General features: G+C 34.9%; 1 protein-coding gene across 1 annotated transcript in view; it reads left to right on the forward strand.

Annotated features, from left to right (window-relative positions):
• The window catches only part of CFAP20DC (CFAP20 domain containing), a 48,181-nt gene that overhangs the window by 23,277 nt on the left and 9,571 nt on the right, over positions 1 to 15,333 (forward strand). The window contains exons 9-10 of the mRNA XM_088171764.1: positions 201 to 407; positions 6,530 to 6,591. Of these exons, the coding sequence (XP_088027890.1) occupies positions 201 to 407; positions 6,530 to 6,591 (269 nt within the window). The remainder of the gene's footprint in view (positions 1 to 200; positions 408 to 6,529; positions 6,592 to 15,333) is intronic.

The raw sequence follows: 15,333 nt of genomic DNA on the forward strand, positions 1-15,333 counted from the left end.
TGTGTATAAATATGCTTGATCTTCATAGCTGAACAGAGATATGTAAACTATTTTTTTCTAGTAAACATTTTGTTTCTCTTTCAGTATTAAAGCTTCTTGAAGATTCTCTGAGAGATTCTCCAAGGTCTCTCTGGGTTTCATTCATCTATTCTTTTCAGTGATCCTATCTATATTGTTGACTTTCCTATTTTATTTTACAGGAGTATGACAGGAAAAAGTACCAGTCAAATAGACTGAGTTCATCTGATCTACAGATGCTGGCCAGCATGAAGAGACAACAAAATAAAGAATTAAGGGATGCTGGGATCTCCCATGGGCTGAGCACCTCACAGATCAGTTGCTACAATGTCAGCCTAAGTATAAGCAGTGATGATGATACAGCAACCTCGAACTCTTGCTTCCCACCAGTAAGTCTAAACCCACCGTATTTTCTCAGGGGTCTTCAGTATTAAATTTTCTTTGAGTAGAGTTGAAATTTAAGGTATCATTACCAAAGGCTCTTAGAACTTATCAGGTGAAACACTGAACCAAGATACACACATTTCCAGCATGTTCTCTAGTACCACCATGAATAAAGAGCAAATCTATTGTGTGTATTCCTTCCTAGAATCCTGAATGATCATGTAGGCTGTACAGTTTGTCACAATAGTGGCTGAAAACCTGCAAGTGTGTGATATAGTACTTAAAAATAGTTCCAGAATGAATGAAACCCAGATATACCAGTCAGCAGCTGCGTTACAGTGTGAGTAATGGAAAATAATTGCTTCTTACAATGATAAAGTCTCATTACTGAGAAGCTAAATGTTTAAAGAACTGAAGCAGGAGAAAGCAGCAAAAAACTGCAGTAGTTCTGAGCACTTAGTATGTGATCATTATGTATTTTACACCTCGATCATTATTTGTCCTGGTACAAAGTGGTACAGAATCACACACCGCTGCACTATGTGACTACTGCTGGAAGAAGCAGAGTATTTGTTGCAGTCCACCAACAAGTATTGAATGTATGAAAGCACAGAATAACATTTCAATAACTATATAAAGGTACTAGCAGAAGATGCTGTAAAACTAGATAACCTCATACTCCATTTATATATCAGCAATATAGCTGTTACTTTATTACAGTTGAAGCAATAATAAACAATGAATGTGGCTTAAGTAAAGCACACAGCCCAACTCTGAGGCAAATCCAACTTTAGAAGAATCCCAGTATAAACTATTGCAGAGTAAATGCTCTGAAATATTAGGTGCAAATTACCTTCAAGGTTCTACAGGATCCAAATAGAGGCCTGCAGCAGCAACTTTACATAGTGAAGGACCAACAGTACTGGAACTTTGGAGTACCTTGTTAAATGAAGGTTTCAAATGAGAAGAAATGTGTTGATAAGTGGGTAATTGTACAAATAATAACTTGATTTACAGAGTAATATTTTGCAGGACATCAGAGAAACATTATTTGATATTAACTATTTGATATACATCTCCATTATGCATTTTGTTAATTTAATATTTCCAATGTGTTTTCTCCATATTCATTAAATAGGCTCAAATATGGCACAAATCTGCAAGACGAGACAAATGGAACTCAATTAAATATAGAGAATAGCAGTCTCATTATTTTTTTAGTACTTTAATTATAAGGAAATTGATAAGAATATTTAGACATGTCAGGTTTGGTTAATACAAATTACATGGCTAAAACAAAACGAACTTTTAAAGTAAAATGTACTGCTGTAGTATTCAGTGAAGCACAATGTGATTGCAAAGACTGTTCTTTGATCTTACTGCCTTGATCAACTTCTGTAGCTTCAATCTAATATGGTGTTTAGATATAATAGGTTAGTAATATAAATTGCAATTTTAAAAAGTTGTCGTTTTCATAACAGGTTTTATGGCCATCTTTCTCTACTTAATTCAAGCATAAAAGGCAAGATTTTGTCTTTGAGAGAGTTCTTCACATTTCATTCAGCTGACTGAAGACTTTGGTGTGCCTTACACATTCAGTCTTGTCAGGTTTCTCCTCTGCATTTTGCAAGGTGGACACTAAGGGTTTAAGATTAAATGGCAAGAACCTCATTTCCAAGGAGGGATAACTTAGGAAAGAAATCTCATCTGTCTCAGATAAAGACTAACCACTTAGTCTCTCCCAAAAACAAAGAAATTCAGCTTTCCTGGTATGCTATACCCATTTACCTCAGCCTTTATGGAGAGCAACACTGTACCAGTACAGTGTCAGTGACTTCCCAGAATCTCCAGTTTCACTTCATATTTTCCTTGCTGAGATATCAGCCAGAGCACCAGCTGTTCATAGATATGATGGAAGTTTTTTGAGTATAGACTTGTGTATTTAACACTACTTGGTGTAATTCTGTTCCAACATTTGGAAAAATGCAGAGTATCTATGTGAGGGTGATAATTCACTTTGTAGACCTTTGGTATCTAAGAAGGCTGGTAACAATATTTGTTAATGGAGGTGATTATTTAATCACCCCACATTCTTTTAACATAAAAGCTTTTAGAAGAGTAGTTGGGGGAATTGTTGGTATGCTGATGTTAAATGTCAATATATTTTGATATGCTTAAAACATTTCAGAAGATATTAGAGTAGCAATGCTGTGCCAGTATTCAAATGGTTAGCTGAAATGAAAGTCTTTAGTCATGCATTCTCTTTCTGTAAGATCTAAAATCATGGAATTACAGAATACTTTGGTTTGGAAGCAACCTTTAAAGGTTATGTAATCTGTCCCTCCTACCACTGGGCAAGGATACCTTCCTCTAGACCCAGTCAGTCCCATCCAGCCTGGCCTTGAACATTTGTAGGGATGGCCAGTCACAGCTTCTCTGGGCAACCTGTTCCAATGCCTCACCACCTGCATCATAAAAAACTTCTTCCTAACATCTGGTCTAAATCTACCCTCTTTTAATTTAAAACTGTTGCCCTTTGTCCTACGACAACAGGCCCTGCTAAAAACTCTGTCCCCATCTTTCTTGTAAAGCCTCCTTTAGGTACTGAATGGCTGCAGTAAGACCTTCCCAGAGCCTTCTTTTTTCCGTGCTGAAAACCCCAACTCTCTCAGCCTGTCTCCATAGGAGAGGTCTTCCAGACCTCTGATTATTTTTGCAGCCCTGCTCTGGACTCACTCCAGCAGGTCCATGTCTTTCCTGTGCACAGGACTCCAGAGCTGGACACAGTACCCCGGGTGGGATCTCACAGGGGCAGAGTAGAGAGGCACAATTCTCTCCCTGAACCTGCTGCCAATGCTTCCTTTGGATGCAGCCCAGGATACCACCGGAATTCTGGTTTGACAGATCATGTCTAGCTCTTCATCCCCCAGTACTCCCAAGGGGGATTCTCCACAGGGCTGCTCTCAATCCCTTCATCCCCCAGTACTAGTAAACTCATCATTTCTTCAGCTTTCAGTTGTTATAAAGTAGGTTTCTTATGTGAATATTTATTCCTTATATATATTTATCATGTAAAAAAATATATGTGTAAAATAAAAGCAGATTTGGTTTTATGTCCCTGATCTTTAGTACCACCATCATTTAAAAGAGTTTTCAAATGCTCAATCCTTCAAAAATCAGATGTACAAACTGCAGGAAAGTTTATAGAGATATATATAGATACAGATCTGTAGCCATCTTCCAGTTGCATAGGTAAATTATTTTAGCAGTGCAGTATATAGAAAAGAAATAGAAATAATCAAGAAATAGAAATAATCTTCATACTGGAATTTGAGAAATTAAGGACAGCTTGAAATTCTTGTCATGATTAAATTTTCATGCTTACATGTGTTTCCAGGTTGTATCTTTCTGATTCTTTAAATCAGTAGTATGAATTGCTTTCTCTTATGTTTTTCAAAGATAAATAACGAGTATTTTCTCACAAATTTTTCTTCATTTTATACATTTGTGTCCTTTAGGTGGAATCTATGGCAACAGCTCCACCAGAAGGCAGCTTTTTGTGTATCTTTAATTTTGAAATACCTTTGATGTTTTGCAAGGCAAGGCAGGGTATAATCATGTTAGATAGTGAATTTATGTATCAAAGTAATATTCTATATATAAACCACATTCTAAGTGAGTTTAATTTTGTTCCTGATTTTTAGCCTGATTTCCAGAGTCATTGAAAAGTGTCATGTTACTGACTTTAATGAATCTGAGAAACCCTTGTGAATGTAAAGGCACATAGATCAATCATATTACTGAGCTGCAGTTAGAACAGATGTCCTTAAACTACAAAACCGATATACTAAAACTGTGGATTTATATTCTATGATAGTTTACCGAGAACTGAATATATGCTGTCAGGAGAAAATGTTGAAATGTAAGTGGTTTAGCTGCTGCTGTAAACTATGACAGCCAAAAAGGAATAAAATAACTTTGAATATTATACATATACCCAGCATAACCTGAGTTATAAATATGAAAAATTTCGACTTTAAAAGGGGTTTACTTTGAAGGAGAATTCTAAACCCTTGCAAAATGTGTGTGTGGCACAGTTTCAATAATATGTGTATGTAGAGCTAAATATTTTAAAACATTTTATTTGACCATGTCTTACCTGAATGTTTTCTTAAATCTTAAGACCTATGAAAATCCATGCTAGATTTGCAACACTGTGAAAGACACGGTTCTGTATATTGCAGAATTTAATGTGAAGTTTATACTCACGCATATATACATTATCCAAGAAAATTTGCAAAGCTTACAAAACATTTCTGTTTAAATGCCTTGCTTTATTCTAGAGATCCTGTAAGACTTCTTTGCCCTGTCAGAGAATTGGCCCATTGAGCTTCTTGGATAGTTGTTTCCACACTTCAGACACCAATTCAGATACAGCACAAACATTCTGGAGAAAAATCACCTATACAAGAATTCAGGATATGCATATGGTCCCTGTTTCTCAGTCAGAAATGCACAGGAGAAGAAAGATTTTCCTAACTGCTCACCGATATATCCAGGAAGCTTGTAGTGGTATAACAGTGATATAATGTTGCATTAGCAGAATCCAAATTATGCCCACCACTAAGACCTGTCTTTCAAGTAAGGAGTACTCACAGAGAAGATTACTTGTTCCACAAGAAACTTCCTAAATATAAATTCAGTCACGTAAGTCTTGATCTGAAAAATATTTGAAAGAGTACTTCCAGGTTCATACCTAGCTTGTGGAAAGTCTTCTGGCCTCCTTTGTGAGTTTTCAAAAAGAAAGCCACTTAACACAAAAATAGTCTGGCAGAACTGAAGTCTGACAGACAAGAGGAGTGTTATTTAAACCCGGAATTATGCCAACTGTGAGCTCAGTTTGACAACCCCTGGAGGGATCTGTTCACATCAAGTCAAATTGCAAAACTGAGGCAGAGTATTCTTTACTATGAAATGAGACTAAAAATTATTTAGACAGATATTCTGGTTCATAGACTGACTAATTCACTCTCTGTCTTGTCCTCATCTTCCACTAGCTATCATCTGGGAATTGCACTATCCACCACCAGGCAGTGAGTCATATTTGGTAGTAATTAGGATGTCATTCATCTTGAACATATATTTTACAACATCCCTTTCCAGTTTCTGAAACCATGAGGACATACTCATTTTTATATTAATTTTCATTTCTAAAAAATCATTTCATAACACTTTTTATTATTTTAGCATTTAATCTACTAAATTGTACAAGTATTGTTAATATATGCTTACATTTTCACTTCTTTTGCATTTCCTTCCATTTTGTTTAGAACTGCTTTAGAGGTGTGTGATAATGGCAGGGAGAATCTCTTCTGGCAGAACTACATATATTCTGCGAGAAAATGTATTTGTGGACTTTAGAATTCTTGCATTTTTTCGTCAGTTTATGAATATTGATCTTTCTTGCAAATAACTCTTTTTAATGCCATAAACCAAATGTAGTTTGAAACTTTTGGGGCATGTACTTACAATGAGTAGGTAAGATTTGACTGGAAAATTATCATATTTTGTATGAATATTCATACAGTCCACTGTTAGCTATTCATGAGCAGCTTAATCCAGGCTTCAAAGCTGCAGTACCATGGAGAATCATATGTGCTTCAGTTACCTTCATTTGGGACTGCTAAAATTACTGTTATTGGTGCTTCTAACCTGGTCTGCCAGCCCTCTTACCTCTCCCTTGGAGTTTTCTACACTTAAAAATGGTTCTTTCTGCACAGATCCTACCAAGAGTTCCTTCCTCATGCTTCGTACATACGTTCAATCCAGACTCTTCTGTCAGACAAGACTTTTACCACCCTCCATCTCTGAAGTTTCCTGACTGTCCCAACACTCTCATAGGCAGCAGAGAAATAACTGTGATTGACTCCTTAATTTATATGTATTTCCACCCAGACAAGAATAATCTTTAAAGTTGTATTGTACAGTTAGGACCAGAATATCCATTTTTAATTTCACACATAAGAAAAAAGACTGTAAAATGCTAATATCTGAAGCTGCAAATGTATATGCTCATACCAGATCTCTGACATAGTTCTAAACAATCTATTATTTTTGTTTTCCACAGCCCGTCAGTCAGGAGCATCACTATGAGAAAGAAATGAGCCCACTTTCTCATTCCAACCCACGGTAAGATTCCATTTATAGCCCAGGCAGTAAGGATTCAGTTAGAGTGTTCTGAATATTAAATGTGACACTCTTTGATTTAATCTTCAATCTCTTTTCAATTGCAACCTCCTCTCAGAGGGCTTTACTGCTCATTTTAGTCATTGTCTACAGTATGTCTGAGCTGTCTGGGAACACAGAACTGAATTCTGCATGTTTTGGATGTACCACTGTGTATTTAAAGTATCTGACACAGGCCTTGCTCCTACATCTGCTTTGATGTGTGATTCAGCAAATCGTCCTCATCTCACATACATACACTCTCATCTATTTCTTTCTCCCTCTCTGCTTTGAAGGCTTAGAACTAGAATTCTGTATGTGACTGTAGGTGTCAGGGAATCAATTTGTTCCAAAAGATTTTAATGCTGCTTATTAAGAAAGGTTTTTTTTTTTTCAATAGATAGCCCAGTTAGGAGAGGGGGTTACTACACTCTGGGATAGAGCAAACGGATCCTGTCTACAGCATATTTTGTCTGTCAGGTTTTTAGCTTGATCTGTTTTGTTTGGAATCAGCAACAAAACCCCTGTGATTTTAATGTAAGGTGAGATGACAAGAGGAGAAGGTGGCTAAGGAAAATTAATCACATTGAGACTGTTGAGACAATCAAGATTAATTGTCCAGTTTCAGACCTGCTTTGTACCTGTGAAACCCTAACATCACTTTGTCAATTTTTTAACTGCCTGAACAAGAGGTGTACTAATTTTTAAAAGCAGTCCTATTTCACTTTCACTTGGTGTCATTAATGTGGATTTTGCTTGTCCAAGTTCTAACTGGATGATGTATGTGTGTTAGGGGGCAGGGATAGGACGAGAGGACATTTCAATTACAACTTTATATTTTACCAATAGTGTGAAATGTTTTATGAGAGCTCACTCTCAGTCAGTTGTGCAGGATGTGTTTCTCCTCACACAGATGTTTTCAGCCATTTGCTATCCGTATTTTTATGGATTCAAAATCTTCTGATTAGATTTTATGAAGTGAACAATCTGAAACTTTCTGTGCAAGTTCACCCAGATGCATCAGTTATTTCAAGACACAGCCATATATTTCCAATGTATTACCAGAGTTAAAGAATAATCCTGGATTCCTGTTCCCTTTCACATGTAAATCAAGGTACTTAGGTTTTTCTAGAAGACCTCTCTGCCTTGGGTGATGGTTGTCTAAGGAACCATCTCCTTATGAGCTGTTGAATGAAGTGGACAGAGATAATTGACTACAGTCCACAGAGTGCAACAGCAGGTACCTTGACACAGAACCTTGGACTCTTTATTCCAAAATTGATTTTATAGTTCTCATGATATTATAATTGCCTATATTTTAGTGTGAGCTACGTTGTTTGTCTTCTTTTTGCCCATACATTTGTTAAGTCAGGTTTTATTAAGTTATTTTTATTCATGTGCTAAAGCAATTTGGTACTTGGTACATTTTATATACTGAAAAAACAAATAAACACCATTATCTGTAAAAAGAAAGTGTTTCATCATATCAAGGTAATATAATCAACAATGAAAACTTGTTTTTCCATATAATAAAATTTAAAACAAAATAGTATAATTTATGACTTAGTTCTTATGCTATTATAATCCAGTATATACAGTAGACTTAAATTTCTCTAGAAATCATTTTCGAGAAATGCAGGTGGTATTCATAAAATACCTGACTTGCAAGAGCCTCATAAATTCAGTAACCCTTGTGAACTGCCAGAAAAGCATTATTGGGCTGTAAATACAGAAGATGACAAAATTATGAGGTCAGTTTGCATCATGATATAAAAACTGGAGATGATGTGACTTGAATACCATTATTCACGTCATTACTTTCATTTATAATGGAAAACTGTAATGTTTTTCATGGAGGATGTGAACTTAAATAAGGGGGAAATAAAATTAATGGTAATTCTATAACTTAGTTCCTAAACTGTTTTTAAAGGCAATTTTTACAAATCCTTTATAAGCAACTAGAAGATGTCTAAAACTTTGTAAGCCTACTATAGTTTTGTAGGGAACACATAGAATATTTGAAATACAGCCCCTTTAGGTGTTTGGGTGTAAATGCTATGGTATAAAGACAGTTATATGGTGCATTTGCTGAAGGAACAAATAATTTGTTGTAAAGAGGGGTAAAGAACAGGTCTTGAGTAATTTTTAAAAGTGTAGTAGTGATATTTTCTGGGAAATGAAAAGAGACCAATATGGAAGCTATTGTCCAGTAAATGTAGGTTCTGTCCATAATAAGATAAAAGAATAAGCCAGGAGAGAAAGTCTGTGAAGGTAGTGGAAATTCAGTCAATAAAAATACTCCGCTCGACTCATTGTCCATTGGTTCCACTGGGTAAAGGTCATAAGTTTGCCAAGAATATTGCTCCTGCCATACAAATCAGCCCTCCTGGTGCTGCTCTGCAAGACAGAGAACCAGTTAATGAAAGGAGACAGCTGAGTGCAGAGGCTGCAGGGCCAGAAGGGTGAGGTGATGTGCAGTGTTCTGGCCCTGGCTGTGCAATTCCCACCACTGATGTGCTGCTGGCAGGACTCGGGAATTGCTTTCTTCTCTGCAAACAGGGAGCTGTCACTGTCTGTGTTGCTTCTTCTCCAGTGCAAGGACTACAAGTTGCTATAAGCAGCACCTACTTTGTAAGATTTTGTCCTCCAAACTGTTTGTGTGTCATAGAAGGTTTGGAAGTTTCACTACAGGAAATCCTGGAAGATAGTAAGTGTTCTGGAATTTCAGCCATACTGAACTGTGATATGCAGAGCTGCTCTCTTAAAAAGAACACTTGAACTTAATTTATTAAGAAACTTCTATAAATTTCTACAGATGCTCTCCAGAAAATTTATTTCTGATAAAAGATCATTTTTCTACCTTAGAGAAAGGTTGCAACTTGCTAGAAAAACCCTCTCTTTATAAACATTACCTCACTAGATCCTGTGTTGGCATCCTACTCAACTCTTCCCAAACTACCAAATATAATTTTTTCCTCTTGTTCAAACAGTTCTTCCCCAGAAACTGTACTAAAGTAGGGTACAAATATTTCAACATTTATTTGAGTATCCTTTCACAAGAAGTGTATTTTACTTAAATAATTTCATGCCAAATGTGCATGGCCAAATTTTCAATTAGGTTTTACCCAGATGTTTCTTTTTCAGTTTCTTCTATCTAAAATCAGCTCATAAGGCCCACAGCCTCTGACAAATGATTAAGAGCCACAGACTTCCCTTCATGTGGGCTAGGTATTAGCTAACTAAAGCAGGTTGTCTTGTCATTGTAACCTTCATTTGTTGAGTTAGACTGATTAAGATGTCATGATTATTCTTTTCTCTACAAGAAAAAAAAAACCCAAAAAATAAATGAGCCAAAGAAAAGTAAATAACATTTTCATCTCTTTATGGTAAATGTTATAGATTTGAGATTTGTCACCAGAAGATGTTTCACTGATATGGAGAGTGGTGTGTTTGAGGAGGACAATAACATTTTTTTTTTTAAAGTTGTTAATTTTACCTTAAGGAAAAAAACAGAACTCAAATCCTCAGTTGCTACTTTATCTAACAATGCAATTTTCTTATTTTTGTAATGATATGCATGCACAGCACTTCAGGTAATCATGAAATGCCTAAATGTACCTTTAACTAAAAGTGTCTTTTAATTATATTCAAACTTGATGACTGGTAAAATTTAGGTATGTAAGTTATAAATTATATGTAAACAAAATGAACACCTCTTTCTGTGCATTCTGACCACTCTATTGGTTTTAGTGAATAAATTATTTCTTTCTCTTTCTTTGAAATTTTCTTCTAGAAAAGTCTTTTTTTAGAATCTATCATTACCATATATATTGCCATTATCATGGTACCTGAAATTTCCATAATTTGCATATTATCAGTGATTTCAGCATAAAAACACATCAGCTGTAAACTTTCAAATATTGAAAGTATCATCAGCTTTGAGACTACCATTCAAGAACTCTCATCCATCCCAGATGAAAACTAAACATTCCAATAGCTCATACATGTGTTATTATACCATTGAGAAATTCTGTAAAATTAAACTCACCTATGAAATGGTGCAGTAAAAGAGGGATTGTAACTATAACATTTATTTGCACTACACCAGACCCTCATGCAGGGTATGAAATTTAGGCACAAGCAGCCTTTGTATTTCCATGCAAAGGTTTGAATAGCAGAATAACTTAGTTAAGAATCACATTTAAAGACTGAGTTTTTCAAACAAAGAAACGTATTTATTCCTATGATTCATTATAAGATCATACAACACCATTACTTCTGCAAAACAGACAATATTACATTATGAAGTAGTATAAAATTACATAACAGTTGTCAAAATAAGTGAACAAGAATGATGTATCACAAAATGTACGTTGGTTTTTATTTTGCTTGTTCAGTTACTTACCCACAAAATAGAGTAATTTGCAGTATATCTCCCAGTCGTTAATCTGAATTAGCAAAGTTCTGCTGCATTTGTCAGGCGATAATGTGCATGAAAACGAACATGACAAAAGCAGCAAATGGCATAGGAATCATCTAATTGAACAGGTTACATTTTTTAATCATGATGCTAAAAAGCTTAGCTGCAGAAAGGTTATGGAAAACCAAGTGGCTAACATGTTAAAGCTTGTTAAAATAATCCAAAAATGGTTTTCCCTTCTATGAGAATCTAAGACAGCAAGTGTGGCAGCGTATGCACTAAGGATTTAAATATAAAACATGGCAAATACTTTCAAACATGCTTTTACATCCATGTCAGTGGAAGGTAGACTATCTTTTGTTTTGTTTTGTTTTCCTTCAGGACTTACCGAGAATAATAATTTTATTTTATTTATCACACACGTTTTCTGGATATTCTTAGGCCATTCAATCAAAGGCCATGCTTACATATAAAGAGGGAGAATAGGCAGTAAAAGATTTTACCTCTCAGATATGTCAGATTGAAAGGACAAGATACCTGTTCCCAGACTGTTACAATCCCTTCTTCTGTACTCAGCTGAACTGTTGCTATGGCCCTTTACCCTTGTGGCTTTTTCCAGGGCATCTCCAGTGTTTATGGATGACAGGTTGCTTTGGCCCAGCCACAAGCCAGCACCTAAGGTCTTAATCCATCTTCTGAAAACTCTGAGAGCCTTGGGATCTGCACAGAACAGTCAGATGCTGTTAGTGGCTGGTTATGGTAAAAGGAATTACTTTGATTGCAACAAGACTTCTCAGTCACTAGATTCAGGTGCTTCCTGAACTGGTAGAACAGTAAAATATAATTCCTTTTAAAAATTATTTAATTGTTAAAAATATGCAAAAAAATAAGTACATCCTACCTAACAGACACTTCATTAAATGTGCAAATCCTTTTGATTCAATGATCAATGAGTATCTAATTGTAGTTACTAGAATTTACTTGCTTAGGTTAGATTAACACAAGGAATTTTGACACACCTTTGCAAATTCATTACTTCCAATTTATACAGCTGATCTTCTGATAAATGAATCACAACTAACAAGGAAGAAAGAGCTAGTACTTAGGTGGTAAAACACTGGTTTTCTCTACTAGTGCCATTTATATTGCTAGTGAATATCAAGACTATAATCTAGCCAGCAAGTTAAGATAGTGATGATCTAAAGGTTCAGTCTTAAAATAAAATTAAATGTTTCTTCCATTTAACAGAAGCTATGATAGCAATTTCATGTATTTAACTACAAAACATTGACCAAATAGCAAAATATATTAATTACTAAGCTGCTAAACCTCCAAATTCAGGTCATTCATATTTTTAGATGTAGATGACTGTGTATGGTTTTAATAACCTGTACAAAGCTATCATTTCAACTTTGATAATGAAAGAAAATCTGGAAAGCATTAACAGGTCAGATTTTCAGCAAATACCAGTCAGCATGATTATAGTGTACATACTTGTAGTAGCACCTAACCTTATCTAAATATCTCGTTTAGTAAGAAGAATTCACATCTCCTTTGTTTTCCTTGAATCCAATCTATCACTCCTAAGATAGTTCATTTATAGATGTAAGACTTTAAGAGCAGATTCAAGTGTTCCCTGCACAGTTGCACTTGTAGTTTTTATGATCTCATGGGCAATTAAATTATTTCCATTTTAAGGAGGTGCCTGCCTCCATTAGAAGTGAAGTGTTTGGCAAAATGGACTTGCTGAAGTGGTTTGGAGGAAGGAAAAAGGCATTTTCTAAATATGCTTGTGATTTTCTCAATCTTGATGCTAGGAAAAAAAGAAAGTTCCAGTAAGGCATACAGTAAATGAAGATATTATGTATTAGGGATGGAATGAATCTGTCACTTTGACGGATTGTGAGGCAAAGAACAGATTAACAGATTACTCACAGTCAGAATGCAGCTCACTGTGAAAAATGTGCAGGAAATGATAAGTGTTGCTTTGTGCTGATTTAATGATATCTTGAAACTACAGTAGCACTCCAGGAAAATAACAAAATTTTAGCTCATGGCTTGCTTTTTTCTTTCTTAAATCATCAAGGTATTGCCAGATTGCCCTTAAATACTTTTCAAAATAGAAGTTTCAATTCATGCAAAGTCATAGGAAGATATATATTTATGTTATTTTTCAAGATTTTTGTTAAAATATGCATTCAAAAATCCTTGATTTTTATGTATAAGTATACTCTGTATTCTTTTGGTAATATATCTTCTATGAACTTCTGTGAACTCACTCAGATTTTCATTTTAAAAATGCTGGTTTCCCCACCAGGAACTGAGTAGCACTGAACAGTTATTGATGTATAAATTAATACTGAATTTGTCTTCGTTTATGTAACTTTTATAGACAAAACAAATTTTCAAGAACTTTAATTTTTTTAAGCATTTTAGACACAAAAATGGACAACTTAAAGCTCTTGTGATTTCATAATTATTACAGTCATATGTAGTGGCAGGACCTGAAATTAGTTTCAACATATTTTCAAATAATAATTGCATTTTGTACATACATCAATCAAATCTCATTAATAATAGCCTACAAAAGTCCTTGCTTCAGTATTGAAGCTATTATGGAAGAATTTCTTTCTATGGAGGTACTTCTATTAAAAAATAAACCCAAACCTCCCATTCTGCAAGCAAGATTAACATGTGACAAAGCAGAAACAAAATAGGTGTGTGTAGGTAATTTGGCTTAAGTCAATGAAGTTACACATGTGCCTGCAGCTGAAGAGATATGGAAATAATTGAAAACTCACATCTTTTAATCTAGAAGAGCCTAACCAGCAACTCGTGCTCCAAAAAAAGTTGGATCAGGGAATGGATGAAGGATCTTACAAAGCCAGGTGATTTTTATTAATTTATCTGAGAACTGAGATAGTCTCTACTAAACTTTCTTAAATAGATATAATTAAAATTAAAAACAGGGGGAAATTAAGTCTCTATCTTAGCAGAACTGGACCATACTTTAGATGGGAGCTGGCACACTGCATTCAGTGCATTATGGTAAGATATCACTTCTGCACTTTCAGCATTTGCAGCAGGATTTGCTTCACATGCTATTAAATATTGCTAATACAGCAGAAGTATGCACTGAGATTTAAGTTGATAGCTACACATGATGTCAGGAATTGGTCCTTTTTTTTTTTTTTTTAATGTTTTTCCAGTTGATTCATACATTGACATTTTCTGGCCCTCCACAGTTAGTCAAATAATCCACTATAAAAACACAGTTCAGCAAATGTGCTCCTCTTACTCCACCCAGGCACAAGTCCATTCTCCTCTCGAGTTCATAAAAATTCACTAAGTAGATGCAGTTAAATACGATCTTTTGTGGTTTTAGTGATTGTACCCTTCAGATGCTGAATAGACTGTCAATCTGATGTGTTCATAGTGATACAAAACTAATGCTGGCTTTTCATTCCCTGATTTGATATAATGGAGCCCTTGCATTGCACTTTTTGCAGCGTACTACAAGGCTGAACAAATATTCCTTTTAATTTTGGTATAGATTGTTGGACAAAACCATACTAAAACTTTGAAGCATTTCAATTTTTTTAATAAAGTGGATTAAATGATCCCATTGATTTAAGTAATACAAATTAAATATGATCCAAAAGAAATGCAATAAAGTATGCTATCTCAAGACAGTGCAATATTAAAAATCTTTATACTAAGTGATTTGACATTTTCTCAGTCTCCCAGTCTGCAAAAGTATCTGTAAAATAATCAAAGCATCAAAGGTGTTCATTAAGATTTCAGTGAAGAACTTCTGATTCTAAGGATTTCTGTTGATGGTAATAATTTTAATACATTGTCATTGATAAGTGCTACTTAATAAAGCATCACTACTTTTCTCAACAGACTTTGCTGATGGAGGTCTTTTTTCTGCAAAATTTAACATACTGTCATAAAAGTGAAAATGATGTTCATAAGTCCAAAATGTTCTTTTGCTTTCCATCACAGTGCAGCTGTCATGGGACATTTCACTATATGACCACTATTATCTGAAAATATTTTAAAAGAATTTTTAAGTAATAATTTTTAAGAAAAATGTAACAAGATTATATAACATTGGTATTATATTTTGGTATGGAGAATAGCTTTCAGTATAATGAAGAATTCTGGTGCAAGTACTAAAGGTACATGATACTGTTTTGTGTGTGTGGAACCTGTTCTGAGCCTTCCTACAATGCAGCTCACAATGTCAAAAGACAATATTTGGCATTCCACACTGTTATCAG

This window comes from Sturnus vulgaris, chromosome 11 (genome assembly GCF_052056855.1).
Source record: "Sturnus vulgaris isolate bStuVul1 chromosome 11, bStuVul1.hap1, whole genome shotgun sequence".
In the NCBI taxonomy this organism is placed as follows: Eukaryota; Metazoa; Chordata; class Aves; order Passeriformes; family Sturnidae; genus Sturnus; species Sturnus vulgaris.